At 42.2% G+C, this 17,995-nt stretch overlaps 1 protein-coding gene across 1 annotated transcript in view; it reads right to left on the reverse strand.

Moving 5' to 3' along the window:
• LOC121839698 (myelin transcription factor 1-like) overlaps positions 1–14,535 on the reverse strand; it is a 31,995-nt gene extending 17,460 nt beyond the window's left edge. The window contains exon 1 of the mRNA XM_042299947.1: positions 14,456–14,535. Coding sequence (XP_042155881.1) covers positions 14,456–14,480 — 25 coding nt within the window. The 5' untranslated portion in view covers positions 14,481–14,535. The remainder of the gene's footprint in view (positions 1–14,455) is intronic.
• Positions 14,536–17,995: the final 3,460 nt, after the last annotated feature.

Genomic DNA, 17,995 nt, shown 5'->3' on the forward strand with positions numbered 1-17,995 from the left:
GTGGAAGGTAATGAGGAGGTGGAAGGTAATGAGGAGGAGGAGGTGGAAGGTGATGAGGAGGAGGTGGAATGTGATGAGGGTGGAGGAGGTGGAAGGTAATGAGGAGGAGGAGGTGGAAGGTAATGAGGAGGAGGTGGAATGTGATGAGGGTGGAGGAGGTGGAAGGAAATGAGGAGGAGGTGGAAGGTGATGGGAAGGAGGAGGTGGAAGGTCATGAGGAGGAGGAGGTGGAAGGAAATGAGGAGGAGGTGGAAGGTGATGGGAAGGAGGAGGTGGAAGGTGATGAGGAGGTGGAAGGTGATGAGGAGGAGGTGGAAGGTAATGAGGAGGAGGAGGTGGAAGGTAATGAGGAGGAGGAGGTGGAAGGTGATGAGGAGGAGGTGGAATGTGATGAGGGTGGAGGAGGTGGAAGGAAATGAGGAGGAGGTGGAAGGTGATGGGAAGGAGGAGGTGGAAGGTCATGAGGAGGAGGAGGTGGAAGGTGATGGGAAGGAGGAGGTGGAAGGTGATGGGAAGGAGGAGGTGGAAGGTGATGGGAAGGAGGAGGTGGATGGTGATGGGTTGGAGGAGGTGGAAGGTGAGGGTGGGGGTAGGGCAAGGTATGGTGGGGCGCTCAAGCATACTTACTCCAAGCACACTTAACTAAAAAGGTGGAGCACACAGAACATACACACGTAAACGCACACCACACTCACATGTCAGTATTCACACTAAAGTGCCCCAGCTGGAGTCAAATTTGCACATTGTTATTGATCTGTTCGGTAGTTGGGTGCATTAGAGCAAGGTGGGGGATGGTTTGGAAGGAGAGGGGAAAGGGGGAGGAGGTGGAAGGTCATGGGGAGGGGGAAGAGGAAGAGGAGGTGGAAGGTATAGGAGGAGGAGGAAGGTCATGAGGAGCATACTCTGGACATTCCTATTAACTAAAAATAGTGGAGAGCGCACACACACACACACACACACACACACACACACACACACACACAAAACTTACATACACACATGTATGCACACTAAAGTGCCCCAGCTGGAGTCTCTGACAGTCTGCTATTAGAATCAATTACATTTGCACATTATTATTGAGTTTTTCAGTAGTTGGGTGCATATGAGCAAAGGGGAGGGGGGTCGGAAGGAGAGGGGAAAGGGGAGGGGGAAATAGTCAGTAAATAATGAATCATCTATAAATCAATGACTTTTTTTCATCAAGGTAATAGCTATTCCCTTTATCACATGTTGCGGGATAGAAAGAAGAGAAACTATTATGAAAAAAAAAATTCTAGGCTCGCTGTTTTAGAGCCAATGTTAAAATGATCAGCACTCTGGAGCTGTCCACAGACGTGAGGTTCAGAAGGGTGATACTGTTAGTCATGCAGCTTATAAGAACAAGGACCTTCGCAGAATGTGAAGAAGAAGATAAAACACTATTTGAAGACGATTGGGACATATACAAAAACAGAACAAACTGTTACAGCTAAACGGATGAAACGCTGAACTGCAAATGTTTAAATCATGACAATCTGTACAAGACTCCTGTTCACTACATATTCAAACTTAGTGTCTTCAGGGTGGCCAGAGCAGAGGGTTAAAGAACCCCTCTTCCTAACAGCCTCCTGCCTTGCCTCCTCTCTCCCAAATCCGGTGAATTTCCTGAGAAGTGGGTGTCTGTCCTCAAGTCCCATCTGTCTCTACCCGGGCATGGGCACAGATACCCACAGCTACAGTGCCTACATAAAGGGAGTGGCACAGCCGGGGACACCCCAAGTCAAACTACCTTACTAAATGATCCACAACCAAAACACACCCAGACTCGTGCTTCTTTTATCATCTGACTGTCTCTATATTATCATCTATCTGACTGTCTCTATTTTATCATCTATCTGACTGTCTCTATATTATCATCTATCTGACTGTCTCTATTTATCATCTATCTGACTGTCTCTATTTTATCATCTATCTGACTGTCTCTATTTTATCATCTATCTGACTGTCTCTATTTATCATCTATCTGACTGTCTCTATTTTATCATCTATCTGACTGTCTCTATTTTATCATCTATCTGACTGTCTCTATTTTTTCAAACAGGCACTTTTCTACTATTTATTTAAGCATCCACCCACCCACACTCTCTCTCTCCATCTCTTTCCATCTTCTCAACTTCCTCCCATCCTCTCTGTCCTAAACCTCTCACCCTCTGTCTGTCAGTGACCGAATGTGCCATGTGCTGAATTTATTTCCACATTAATTAACAGACGTATCAGAGCATCCCATGTCATTCAGTCACAGCCCAGTCCCCGCGTCAGAGGGTGCAGACAGACAGTGAGACAACAAAAGGCTGTGCCCGTGTCAGAGCAGTCCCAGAGCTACCCCACATCCTCCTAAACCCCCCTCCTTCCTCCCTCTCCCCCCCCCACCACCGCACAGCACAACCCAACACACTCCACAAAATGCTTGTTTATCAACTTTCATTCCTCCTTAGAAAAGTGATTACAACAGCAATACTGTTCATCTCTTTTTCTCTCCCCCACTCTCTACTTTCTCTCTCTATCTCTCCATCTCTTTCTCCCTCTTGCTGATTATCCCAGACACAAGATTTAAAGTAAATTAAATGGTGTGTTTTAGAATGAAGGAGGCAGCTAATCCTATATGAATTACTAACTAAGACCTGATGTCTCTCCTGGAAAGGCCCTGAAATTTCTGCCCATTCCCCCTGAAATTTCAGCCCATTCCCCCTGAAATTTCTGCCCATTCCCCCTGAAATTTCAGCCCATTCCCCCTGAAACTCCAGCCCATTCCCCTTTCAGCCCATTCCCCCTGAAACTTCAGCCCTGAAACTTCAGCCCATTCCCCTGAAACTTCAGCCCATTCCCCCTGAAACTTCAGCCCATTCCCCCTGAAACTTCAGCCCATTCCCCCTGAAACTCCAGCCCATTCCCCCTGAAACTTCAGCCCATTCCCCCTGAAACTTCAGCCCATTCCCCTGAAACTTCAGCCCCCCCTGAAACTCCAGCCCATTCCCCCTGAAATTTCAGCCCATTCCCCCTGAAACTTCAGCCCATTCCCCTGAAACTTCAGCCCATTCCCCCTGAAACTCCAGCCCATTCCCCCTGAAACTTCAGCCCATTCCCCCTGAAACTTCAGCCCATTCCCCCTGAAACTCCAGCCCATTCCCCCTGAAAATTCCCCCTGAAACCAGCCCATTCCCCTGAAACTTCAGCCCATTCCCCTTCCCCTGAAACTCCAGCCCATTCCCCTGAAACTCCAGCCCATTCCCCTGTGTTAAAGCAGTATAGCAGTAAAGAACAGCACAACTCCTCATTTGGAGATCAGGTGGTGTTCGTTGTGATTTTTTTACGACTGTCATCTCATCATTTAGTCATGAGAGAGCTGGAAATATGATAATTAGTTAATTGTCGGGGAAGTTAATTTCAGAGACAAAAGGCCAGTGAATGAGAACGCATAATGACTGAAGAAATTAATATTACAAACTTTAACTGGGGGGGGCACACGACACACAGCCTTTTTAAAACCGAAAATAAATAGTTTTTCCAGGATAGAGTCAAACTATCTAGTTAGTGACAAACTCAGACAAATCTTTTTCAGCAAAAACAAAGTCATAACATCTGGAAGAGACAATGGCGTAAAGACAGATATTACATCCGTAGTTAGTTAGATTAAGTACCAGAGTATGTTGTTACAATCATCTAAACTGGGCCACCTGTACATCCTGGTTAAGTTAAGCAGGATTTAGAAATAAAATGGTGTAATTACTGTTGACCAAGACAACCCACTGGGAAAAAAACGGGTTGAATCAACGTTGTTGTCATCTCATTTCAACAAAAGCGATGTGATGAAATTGAATCAACTTGGAAAACTGATTGGATTCGCAAAACAAAGTCTTCAGTGGAGAAATTGCGTTTATTTTTTCCCACCCAACTTTTAGCCTAAATCCAATGACAATTGTGACATTTTTTGTTGTTGATTTCACGTTGAATTCACTTCAGTTGACAACTCAACCAAATGTAAATGAAAACCAGACGTTGAACTGACGTCTGTGCCAAGTGGGAAGGCTGTTAACTCTTAACTAAAGAGGAAAAATCACATGTTCTGACAAAACATAATAGCCTACTCTAGCTGCACTTAATAATAATAATAATAATATCCATCAATGAAAAGCATTAATACATTATTTAATTTAATCCTACTATTAATATCGATTTAAAACTATTCATATCGATTTAAAACTATTCATATTCGATTAAAAAAATAGACAAGAATATACTGTTCTAGAAGGTCAAAAATAAGCCGACTTTAGTAAAGAAAACGAATAATAATTAGAGTAAAGAAAACGAATAAAAATGATGTTTGTTAGAATGAGACAAAGCGCCAGAGGGTGTTGCACAGATCGGTTGGGAGGGGCCATAAGAACATCAACCATAAAACAGTTCGACACATACTTCACTATTCCGACACATTCTTAACACTTTCTTTTTCTACAGTTATGATGTGGGCTAAAAGAGCACATCTCTGTTCCTGAAGGCCGTTGTTGTGGGTGTGAAAATACTCTCGATAAATGCTGAAAAGACTGTTATTAATAAAAACTTCTTTACGGATCGTATCCTCCTACTCTTGCCACATTCGCCATCGTTGAGATATCATTTTTAAAGCCACACCTGTTCAACATGGGGGTCGCACACAACGAGTCGTGAGGCTTTTAGTTGTAAAATGGCCATAACGGAATACTCCGAATGCCAGAGGCTTTATAAAGTTGATGTTCACCAACTACACCATTATTCCAAGGTTTTTGTTATAAATGACACTTCGTTCTATATCGACTGATTGCACGACCCTGACCCTTGGCTCTATTGCTCTGGTTTCTGATATGCTTTGAATGACGAGGGCGCAATTTGACCCAGCTGCTTCTCTCAACGTTTTTATAGCACTCTCCTGTCCTATTTTCCGGTGGCACCTGCTGCCAGCACCACGGCCGGTGGGTGCATTTCAACTCACGATAAGAGTTCAATCAGAATCCAAGATTCCAATCTTAGATCCACATTTACCGTTTTAATAATAACGAATATTAATATTCATAAAACAAATAATAAAAGCTTCAATAGTTGATATGTGGTCTATGGAATAGAATACTATATAAATTAATAAAAACAACACAGGTATAGGATCATCTTCAATTATTATCTACAAACAAAATATCGTCGTCCCGTATGTATTTACTATAAATTGCAAAAGAAGCATAGGGGGAAAAAACATGCTATTATAGAGAAAAGAAACACACCGTAGACTACATTTAAAAACATTTCTCTAGTCTAACTACCATGGACTGGCTGCAATCTTATTTATAATAAACGTAGACATGGGTACTCATCAATGTGGCACTGCAAGTTCCTAAAATATTATATTTTATTCGATGACGTTATAATGTTCACTATATGACTAGTATTGCCGTTGCCTTGTGGCAGCATAGTACCCCCCCAATATATATAATAGTAACAATAGATAGTTGTAGTAGCAACAGTAGCTAGTTAAGAAAGCATGGGGTCGTTCTTGGGAGAGACCAGGACATTCGCATCGCAGTAGAGTATAGATTTGAACACAGCTGTCCAAACTTTCGACCAGAGGACATTTTTTCATACTGGCCCTGTGTTTCATTCTCATCCTCCATCTTAGACGCAGGTGCTTTGACAGACCGCATGGCACATTATGTGACCAACTAAGCAGAGAGAGCAGCATTATTTAACACAACATACCAGACACCGACACAAACCAGATCAGTAGGCTACGAATGTCCAAAGTCAACAGAGCAGAAGTCGACAAAAATAGATTTTGGAACGGGCACGTTGAGCGTTCTATCCTAGATTCTCAAATGAAATGGAATATGCTAAGGACTTTTTATCTGCGCATCTGACTAAGGGCGCCTGACATATGAAGGGAGCATCTCTGTTTTCTGCTGCGGATCAAATGGCCACCCCTCTATCCTCCTCCATCCACACGCTTGGCTGGGACTCCTGTGCAACGCCCATTGTTCAACCTTAATTACACGCAGTCATATGAAACTAACAAACTCCCAGTAAAGCAAGTTTACCTAAATTATTCAGTGGATGGTCAGACAGAATAAAATTGACAAAACAGTGATAAAAACATTGATAGTGGTCAACTGCGTAATAGCAAGGTAACGGCGACTGATGTCGATATAATATATTCCAAAGAGAAGGTGATACCGAATAAAATAAAGTGAAAGAGCACTGTGCACATTGAACACAAGCAGCTGTGTTTCAAGATCAATGCGGATTTACGTTGTTTAGATTAGGTTTGCCGGAAACACAATGACCAACTCTACGCGCACAGAAGCAGAGTCACAGCTACAAGCGCTTAAATATCACCGATATTCTAAAAGTGAGCGCCATAGTTGACTAATTCAGAGTACTCGCAATGATTTTGAGTATGCTAAATAGATATATAGGTGGATTTATCTGTTTCTCTTTCAATAAAAGCGTATTCTCCCAAATACAGTAATGTCAACACATACACGTCAGCTTGTGGGAGCCTAATTGCATCAACAAGGAAACATCAATGCAGGACAGGAAGTGATACACTTTTCCACACAAAAACATATCCTAGTCCAAAACAGGCAACCTTGATTGGCAAATGGCTGTTGCATTCTATACATTGAGAAACATTAGCTACAGACCGTCTCCTACTAGTGAGAAATATGACAAATAAAACAATATATTTATCAAGTCCTGATAACATTCACTCCATCCTCTTTGGGTTCCAAATTCAAATGCATGATAATGCAACGACTCAGAAACGAATGGCTATACAAAGTTGTAAAAAAAAACATGAATACTTTGGCATCATAAACAATCAGTTGTTATAGATTTGCTGTAGACTATGCAGTGTAAAACATTTTTTTTAGAGCATGTTATTACCTGAATCACTGAATATTTCCTTAGTATTTTCTCTGTACGTCTTGCTTTTGTTTTGAGTGAGTTCGGTTCGTTGTCAAGTAGTTTGGTGGACGGTTGTCAAGTAGTTTGGTGGATGATGTCCTCCGTTACAGCTCGAATACAATCTGATTCTAGTCCCGTAGCCTTTAATATCCAGATTTCAATCCGTGAAACGCCAGCGCAGGACGGCCTCCTGAAAATGGCGACAGCGCGGAGTTCCAGATCTGAGGCGTTAAATGTTACTTGTTTGCAAGCAAAAAGCATGGCTTAATTTGCCTTTGTCAGCGAGAAAACGTAATATTGACTTACCTTTCCTACATGAGCCATTGTCCCCCCCACCCCCCACCTCTTTCCTCCCTCCGCCCTTTGCCATGACATCACGGAAGCAGTAGTAAAACCGAGAGCATCATATGGGCAGGGCTTTAGGTTGCCCCACTATAATTCAGTGTACCCTACTCTCTCTCGCTCTCTGCTTCTCCACACACACACACACACACACACACACACACACACACACACACACACACACACACACACACACACACACACACACACACACACACACACACACACACACACACACACACACGCACACACACGCACACACACACGCATTTTGATGTGCATTAATATGCTTTTATTACAAATATATACAGTACCTGTCAAAAGTTTGGACACACCTACTCATTCAAGGTTTTTTTTTTTGTACTATTTTCTACATTGTAGAATAATAGTGAAGACATCAGAACTATGAAATAACAGATATGGAATCATGTAGTAACCAAAAAAGTGTTTAAACAAAAAAAGATTCTTCAAAGTAGCCAAATTTGCCTTGATGGCAGCTTTGCGCACTCTTGGCATTCTCTCAACCAGCTTCATGAGGTAGTCACCTGGAATGCATTTCAATTAACAGGTGTGAATTTTTAAAAGTTCATTTGTGGAATAATGGGTTTGAGCCAATCAGTTGTGTTGTGACAAGGTATGGGTGGTATACAGAAGATAGCCCTATTTGGTAAAATACCAAGTCCATATTATGGCAAGAACAGCTCAAATAGGCAAAGAGGAATGACAGCCCATCATTACTTTAAGACATGAAGGTCAGTCAATCCAGAAAAGGTCAAGAACTTTGAAAGTTTCTTCAATTGCAGTCGCAAAAACCTTAAAGCGCTATGATGAAACTGGCTCTCATGAGGACCGCCACAGGGAAGGAAGACACAGAGTTACCTCTGCTGAAGAGGATAAGTTCATTAGAGTTAGAAATGGCAGCCCAAATAAATGCCTCACAGAGTTCAAGTAACAGACACATCTCAACATCAACTGTTCAGAGGAGACTGTGTGAATCACGCCTTCATTGTCGAATTGCTGAAAAGAAACCACTACTAAAGGACACCAATAATAAGAAGAGACTTACTTGGGCCAAGAAACACAAGCAATGGACATTAGACCGGTGGAAATCTGTCCTTTGGTCTGATGAGTCCAAATTTGAGATTTTTGGATCCAACTACCGTGTCTTTGTGAGAAGCAGAGTAGGTAAACGGATGATCTCTGCATGTGTAGTTCCCACCGTGAAGCATGGAGGAGGAGGTGTGATGGTGTGGGGGTGCTTTGCTGGTGACACTGACTTATTTAGAATTCAAGGCATACTTAACCAGCATGGCTACCACAGCATTCTGACGCAATACACCATCCCATCTGGTTTGCGCTTAGTGGGACTACCATTTGTTTTTCAACAGGACAATGACCCAACACATACCTCCTGGTTGTGTACCATTGACTCTGTACCGGTACCCCATGTATATAGCCCCGCTATTGTTATTTACTCCTGCTCTTTAATTATTTGTTATTCTTTTACTTTTTTAGGGATTTTCTTAACACGGCATTGTTGGTTAAGGGCTTGTAAGTAAGCATTTCACTGTAAGGTTGTATGTGACAAATAAAATGTGATTTGATTTGTAAGGACTATTTGACCAAGAAGGAGAGTGATGGAGTGCTGCCTCAGATAACCTGGCCTCCACAATAACCCAACCTAATTCCAATTGAGATGGTTTGGGATGAGTTGGACCGCAGAGTGAAGGAAAAGCAGCCAACAAGAGTGTGCAAAGCTGTCATCAAGGCAAAGGGTGGCTATTTTGAAGAATCTAAAATCTAAAATATATTTTGATTTGTTTAACACTTTTTGGGTTACTACATGATTCCATATGTGTTATTTCATAGTTTCGATGACTTCACTATTATTCTACAATGTAGAAAATAGTAAAAAATAAAGAAAAACGCTTGATTGAGTAGGTGTGTCCAAACTTTTTACTGGTACTGTATATATTATAATTCAAATAGCCTAGTAATTTAACAATTATTTAACTTTTATATGATCCTGTGCACTTCCAATCAGGGAGGATGAAGTCGGAGGCCATGAGCTTTATGTTGTTACTAGGGAACAACCAACCCCAGAAGGCTCTTCTTTTCCTCCTGGAGATAAAGCATGCATAAATACATTAAAGCTGTCATCTACCACCCCCCTTCCTCAGAGGTGGTACTGTCCAATAACAACCAACCCCAGAAGGCTCTTCTTTTCCTCCTGGAGATAAATCTTTGATACTCCATAAATACATTAAAGCTGTCATCTACCACCCCCCTTCCTCAGAGGTGGTACTGTCCAATAACAACCAACCCCAGAAGGCTCTTCTTTTCCTCCTGGAGATAAATCTTTGATACTCCATAAAAGCATGCATACATTAAAGCTGTCATCTACCACCCCCCTTCCTCAGAGGTGGTACTGTCCAATAACAACCAACCCCATAAGGCTCTTCTTTTCCTCCTGGAGATAAATCTTTGATACTCCATAAATACATTAAAGCTGTCATCTACCACCCCCCTTCCTCAGAGGTGGTACTGTCCAATAACAACCAACCCCAGAATGCTCTTCTTTTCCTCCTGGAGATAAATCTTTGATACTCCATAAATACATTAAAGCTGTCATCTACCACCCCCCTTCCTCAGAGGTGGTACTGTCCAATAACTCACACAATGGACACTTTTCTCGTGCAGGGAATTAATGTATGCCCTGAGTTAGTATGTATAGCAAGGGATGACAGCATCTCATTTGTTAGTTTCGAGTGCATATGGAAAGTGGTTCTTGAAAACACAGAGAGAGTAAGTCTCCATGGCAAATCGCAGTAGTACAGCATAGGTAAAGACTTAAACGAAAACTAAATAGTGTTGTAGAATAGAAACATACAAATCATTCAGCTTCAAATAATTATAACACACGATGGTAGATCTTTAAAATCGATGAATAGTCCATAGTTTCTATTTCTGTCAAATAAAATCCATATATTGAGTGGCCAGTGAAACTTTGCCATATTTGTTCCAAAATCTCAGTGATGATCGCAGCTTTGTTGTGGCAGTGCATAAAAAGTTATATTTCTGTTTGGGCCACTTGGCATGGATAACATTCTGCTAATAGAGACATGTAAATATGTTAGCATTTAGCTACTTGGCATGGATAACATTCTGCTAATAGAGACATGTAAATATGTTAGCATTTAGCTACTTGGCATGGATAACATTCTGCTAATAGAGACATGTAAATATGTTAGCATTTAGCTACTTGGCATGGATAACATTCTGCTAATAGAGACATGTAAATATGTTAGCATTTAGCAACTTGGCATCACTCCCAAATGTTACATCCGCCGTGGTTTTGCTTTGCTGTTTCGGGAACCATTAGTGAAAATGACAATCAATCATTACAATCCATTTGAAAATACTTCCCACAAATGCCATCCTTTGTCTGTTGTCTCCACGCCGTAGAATGTATAGGGAATATTCAAAAAGCCAACCTTCAGCTTTCAGAAATTCTATTAAATGCTTATCTCTTTGCAGCAGGGTCTTTTTTTGCAGTCCCATTGTTATGCATTGAAGCTGAAATCAATCACTGGTGTCCTGCACAGCGCATCAGTATGATTTCAGATGTGCGGCTCCGAGCAAGGCGTTAGTCAACACAACAGCATCGACAATAGAGTAAACAAAAGACAGAAACAAAAAATGCGCCTTTGCCTTGATCCAAGAAATAGAGGCCGCAGAAGCCAGGAGACAGGTGAAGGCCCAGGGCTTAAGTTCGTGTGACTAAATCTACACACCTTGCAAATTGTAAAGAATCACATTCTTGAGAACACACACACACACACACAGTGAGAAGGCTACAGTAAGTTTGAACTTGTCCTTATATCTCTTCAGGACCCCAGACAGCTCCTTTGCCATCTAGCCCACTATGGTTTCAGGACCATGGACAGCAGTGTGTGCCGAATAGGCTTGTTCTGTAAAACTTGAATTGTTTTTGGAGCCTATGACAAGCTCGACAACATACACCAGATGACCAAAAGTATATGGTGTATGCTCATTGAACATAGAATCTCATTCCAAAATCATGGGCATTAATATGGAGTTGGTCCCCCCTTTTGCTGCTTTTACAGCCTCCACTCTTCTGGGAAGGCTTTCCACTAGATGTTGGTACATTGCTGCTATAACAGCCTCTACTCTTCTGGGAAGGCTTTCCACTAGATGTTGGTACATTGCTGCTATAACAGCCTCTACTCTTCTGGGAAGGCTTTCCACTAGATGTTGGATCATTGCTGCTGTAACAACCTCCACTCTTCTGGGAAGGCTTTCCACTAGATGTTGGAACACTGCTATAAACGCCTCCATTCTTCTGGGAAGGCTTTCCACTAGATGTTGGAACATTGCTGCTATAAACGCCTCCACTCTTCTGGGAAGGCTTTCCACTAGATGTTGGAACATTGCTGCTATAACAGCCTTTACTCTTCTAGGAAGGCTTTCCACTAGATGTTGGAACATTGCTGCTATAACAGCCTCCACTCTTCTGGGAAGGCTTTCCACTAGATGTTGGAACATTGTTGCTATAAACGCCTCCACTCTTCTGGGAAGGCTTTCCACTAGATGTTGGAACATTGTTGCTATAAACGCCTCCACTCTTCTGGGAAGGCTTTCCACTAGATGTTGGAACATTGTTGCTATAAACGCCTCCACTCTTCTGGGAAGGCTTTCCACTAGATGTTGGAACATTGTTGCTATAAACGCCTCCACTCTTCTGGGAAGGCTTTCCACTAGATGTTGGATCATTGCTGCTATAAACGCCTCCACTCTTCTGGGAAGGCTTTCCACTAGATGTTGGAACATTGCTGCTATAAACGCCTCCACTCTTCTGGGAAGGCTTTCCACTAGATGTTGGAACATTGCTGCTATAACAGCCTCCACTCTTCTGGGAAGGCTTTCCACTAGATGTTGGATCATTGCTGCGGTGACTTGATTCCATTCAGCCACAAGAGCATTAGTGAGGTCGGGCACTGATGTAGGGCAATTAGGCCTGGCTCGCATTCGACGTTCCAATTCATCCCAAAGGTGTTCGGTGGAGTTGAGGTCAGGGCAATGTGCAGACCAGTCAAGTTCTTCCATACCGATCTCGACAAACCATTTATGTATGGACCACGCTTTATGCACGGGGGCATTGTCATGCTGAAACAGGACAGGGCCTTCTCCAAACCACAAAGTTGGAAGCACAGAATCGTCTCGAAAGTTATTGTATGTGTTTCGTGAAGCTTTCTCTTCAATGGAACTAAGGGGCCTACCAGACCATTATTCCCCATCCACCAAACTTTACAGTTGGCACTATGTATTTGGGCAGGTAGCATTTACATGGCCTCCACCAAACCCAGATTTGTCTGTCCGACTGCCAGATGGTGTAATGTATCACTCCAGAGATCCACTGCTCCAGAGTCCAATGGCAGCGAGCTTTACACCTCTCCAGCCGACACTTGGCATTGCACATGGTGATCTTAGGCTTGTCTGCAGTTGCTCGGCCATGGAAATCCATTTCATGAAGCTCCCGACTAACAGTTATTGTGCTGACGTTGCTTCCAGATGCAGTTTGGAACTCTGTAGTGAGAGTTGCAACCGAGGACAGACCATTTTTACACGCTATGCGCTTCAGCACTCAGCGGTCCTACTCTGTGAGCTTGTGTGGCCTACCACTTCGTGGCTGATCCGTTGTTGCTCCTAGACGTTTGCACTTCACAATAACAGCACTTACAGTTCACTGAGGCAGCTCTAGCAGGCCAGACATTTGACAAACTGACTTGTTGGAAAGGTGTTATCCTATGACGGTGCCACGTTGAAAGTCGCTGAGCTCTTCAGTAAGGCCATTCTACTGCCAATGTTTGTCTATGGAGATCGCATGGCTGTGTGCTCGATTGTATACACCTGTCAGCAGCAGGTGTGGCTGAAATAGCCAAATCCACTAATTTGAAGAGGTGTCCACATACTTTTGACCATGTAGTGTACATCTTGCAACAAAGGCTAAATTACTTTTGTCTATTGATGTGTACAATATTAGCACCATCAGTTTATAGCCTAAATATGGTTTCATATAAATAGCCTATCATAGTCTAATTATTCCTTTAAAATGGCCTCATTGATCTGATCACATATATTTTGCTTTGTTCATAGTGATACCCTAATCCAAACTTTTATTTTGTAAACCCCCGGGTTTTCTGACATTTTTTCCTGAAGAACAACACTTCAGCAACAACAACTTTTTTTCCCAAACTTGAGGACCACGAGCAGTTCCCCGGTTACCAGCTGGTAACTTTTTTCTTCAACCCATTGTTAAAAGTTTCGCTGCAGATGGCCTCGACAATGGTCATGTGACAAGCCCATGGTCAGTATTAAATATTGCATATGGTGGCAGCTGAAGGAGGAGGTGGGGAGTCCCGACTCATAGAAGTCCCTCGACAGATGGAACAAGCTGATATAGAAGAAGAGAAAAGTTTTAATATGCTTGCAGCCTGGGATGGCATTGTCCCCAAGGTAGGCTACTGAGCCACACGTCACCGGGGGAATACACTGGCCTTTGTCTGGGGAAAGTCTACCGGAAGGTCTAGGGAGTTTAGATTTCGGTTATTCGAAGGATTAGGCTATTCAGTAGCCTATTTAGAAATAAAATAGAATAATCTCTGAAATTGTGTTTGTTTTGTTTTCGTGTGCAACAACCGTTGTTTTAAACTAGCAAAAGGAACACATTTTTTCTCTCGGAGTAAATCAAACTAGACTATATTTCCAGAATAATAAAAAAGTAAGTTGAAGTGAAACCGGTCTTCTAGACTTTTTGAGAGAAATTATTTTGAATTTAAATGAAATTATGACATTATTGTCACTATCATGACCCTATAGGCCTAGTCATAAAAACAAATAAATAATAATTATAATGCAACAAATTGACGCAAAAATGTCAGCTACACAAACAAAAAAAGCTCATTTATGAAGACTATTTAATTGAGTTTTAATCAAGTGTCTCCAACTCTTGCATAGGAATCTCGAAAATCACAAACAGCAGTACTTTCATCACACAAACAACTCGCTATAAAACACATGTTCAATCCTTGTACCTGTCAAAGGGAAAAGATCATATTAGTTGACTAACCTATAAAAGTGAGACACAGCTTCATATCTGCGGTACCCTACTGTCCCACGCGCGACCGTCAATTACTGAGAAGTTAACTTCTCCGGAAAAAAGTTCCAGCAAACTTCGTTCAACTTGTAGGGGGATAGGGAGGGGAGGGGTAATTTCAGCTAGCCCAAGCCAAACCAATCAGATGGGGCGGTACAAAGAAGGGTATTTGACTGTTGCCAACTCCCTTAGCCAATCACAGCCGGTCACTCTCAGCTTTCAACAACAATGGCTATACAACTCCAACACAAAGAACATTTGGTACGCTGGTCTGGTCTGGACATTTCACTACTGGCACACAAATACTCTGCATTCTTTGGTGGAAACTTTAGTAAAAAAAAACATTCAATTTTAAAAATGTTAACTTTACTTTCAAAGTCTTTTTGAGTAAGATCCTGACAAATATACAAAAGTATGTGGACACCCCTTCAAATTAGTGGATTTGGCTGACAGGTGTATAAAACCGAGCACACAGCCATGCAATCTCCATTGACAAACATTGGCATTAGAAGGGTCTTACTGAAGAGCTCAGTGACTTTCAATGTGGCACCATCATAGGATGCCACCTTTCCAACAAGTCAGTTCGCTAAATTTCTGCCCTGCTAGAGCTGCCCAGATCAACTGTAAGTTCTGCTTTGTGAAGTGGAAACGTCTAGGAGCAACATTGCCTCAGCCGTGAAGTGGTAGGCCACACAAGCATACAGAACAGAACCGCAGAGTGATGAAGCATGTAGTGTGTAAAAATCATCTGTCCTCGGTTGCAACACTCCCTACCGAGTTCCAAACAGCCTCTGGAAGCAACGTCAGCACAATAAATGTTAGTCGGAAGCTTCATGAAATGGGTTGCCATGGCCCAGCAGCCGCACACAAGCCTAAGATCACCATGCCCAATGCCAAGCATCAGCTGGAGTGGTGAAAAGCTCGCCGCCATTGGACTCTGGAGCAGTGGAAACGCGTTTCACGCTTCACCGTCTGTCAGTTCGATGGACAAATCTGTGTTTGGCAGATGCCAGGAGAACGCTACCTGCCCGAATGCATAGTGCCAACTGTAAAGTTTGGTGGAGGAGGAATAATGGTCTGGGGCTGTTTTTCATAGTTCAGGCTTGGCCTCTTAGTTCCGGTGAAGGGAAATCTTAACGCTACAGCATACAATGACAATCTATACTATTGTGTGCTTTTGTGGCTGAATGGAAGCAAGTCCCAGCAACAATGTTCCAACATCTAGTGGAAAGCCTTCCGAGAAGAGTGGAATCTGTTATAGCAGCGAAAAGGGGACCAACTCCACATTTAATGCCCATGATTTTGGAATGAGATGTTGTCTACTGTACATACTTTTGGTCGTGTAGTGTATATAGCCTGACTCATACTGCCACAATACCAACAACAATACACTAACGCAGCTACTACTTCAGGATGATACAACATGGTAATGGTGTCACCATGGGATTGAAGCTGGGTTTTCATCCCATCCTCACTGAACCACCACCTCCACCTCTGCAGTTTATTGATGTTCTGTTCTCTACCTTTCCCCCCTGTTATTCACTTAGTCCCGGTAAAGAGGGGTCTTCTACGAAGCAGGTTCAAATGAGTTAGCCTGCTAATTTACCTAAATATTCGGAAAAAACATTGTATTTTTTTTGTTTTTTTGAAAGATTTCACTTAAATATTGCATCGTGTAAATGACTCAACAATACAAAACACGTATCTACGGTTAAGAGTATTTCCTTAACAAGCACATATAGAGAACGTTCCCTACGTGCGTCATTACGTCATGTCTCGATACTGATAGGATCGAAAGAAAAGCAGTGCTGTTCTCAGATCAGCTTTCTCTAGTCAAGTCTTCCTTTTACACGATAATTATTCCACAATACTGAAGACGGATCAGCTCCTATCCTAGAGAGATATTACCACCAATTGCTGCAAACATTGAGGTGGCTTATTCGAAATGCTTACCTTAGATGCACACAATCAACATTTGACACATCACTGAGCACAGATTGTTACACATCATGAAATATATTGAGGCTAAAGTTACAGACAGTAGCCTAGAATTAGCTAAATAGAATTCAATTGACTGAACCTAACATTTATTTCAATGTAATTGAAATATATAGGCCTACATAGCCTATAATGTGTGCATTGTTTGCAGTCATCTCGGTTTTCATTTGACGCATCGGTTAATTCTTCACTTGTTTATAACAATTGAAAAGACATTGGCAACTTTGTAGTCAACTTCGTTCTGAAGTTTTTTAGCGGTCCCAGAGATACACTTCTTGATTCTGTGTTTAACGGATAATGATGCCTAAAGGGTAAATAAGCATCTAGCTGTTCTGTTCTACGAGTAGTCTGAAGCAGTCGTTAAATAATGAGCGTGTTCAAGTGCAACTTTAGTACCAACGGTTTGGGGAACAGCTCGGCCACCAAAGATAGCCTACAACGTAACATGGTGCTAACGATCATCTTAATGCTACCAAGGCTCTGAGACAAGAGGGGCCCAGCTCTATATTTCAGATCAATTATGACTAAAATACATATACTTTTTATAGTGTTTCAGTAAAATATCAGTGACATGATGACATGGCACAGCTTCAAAACCAGTTCACACGCTGCCTGCCATATGAGTCATTTCGATGCTTGTTTTCATGCAGCACAGTGTGAAGAACAAGAATCCAATTGATGCATATTGAATAAATCATATTCTCTCTTATTTGACTGTCTGACTTTACAGTTTATATTTCTCGATAGTATAGTTTTCCATATTCTTTATATTCCTAGAGCAGACACAATAAGCTAATTCCAGGCCTTGTTTATGCACTCTGTCTGTCGGGGACAGTGCCTCCCTCCTAGATAATAATGTCCTCTGTACATAGCCTTGTCTCAATGCCCCCTAGCCAGCGTTGCTATGGTGAAAAAATAGAAAGCACATGTAATGGATTCACTGCTTATTAAATGTGCTTTCTCTGCATGGCTCACAAAGAGAGACTCTCATTTTAAAAGAGTGCTGGCCTCACTAATGCCACCAGAAGTTTCTTTCTGAGGGAGCCAGACACTCCCGCTGTATTCTTCCTGAGCACTACACACTCATTAGCCTATTAACGTTAGGCACCCCCTCCTCCCTTCCCCCTCTTCCATCTCCTCCTATTCCCTCTTCCATCTCCCCCTCCCCCTGTCCCCTCTCCAGCCAGGCTTTTCACCCTGCTCTCTGATATCCCTGTCCCTTGCTTAATAACCATGAAGCCACTATAGAACAGGCTGCTTGAACTCTGACGTACCCTACAGCTACCTGGGAGTCTGTACGATAAAGACACAAAAGTTCAAACAAATGACACAGAGAAGTGCATGAAATAGAAGAATTAACAAAACCCAGTCGAGGGAAAAATGACCCCTGTGAGAATTCATTGAAATGTCCATTTCATCCTCATTATGCAATATCCTTGAGATTCTTGTTATGGTGTAATCTTTTTCCCAGAAAAAGTTCCCAGAATATTTGTTCGGTGGGGGTAAATGTTCTCA

Source organism: Oncorhynchus tshawytscha, linkage group LG16, assembly GCF_018296145.1.
Source record: "Oncorhynchus tshawytscha isolate Ot180627B linkage group LG16, Otsh_v2.0, whole genome shotgun sequence".
Taxonomy (NCBI): Eukaryota; Metazoa; Chordata; class Actinopteri; order Salmoniformes; family Salmonidae; genus Oncorhynchus; species Oncorhynchus tshawytscha.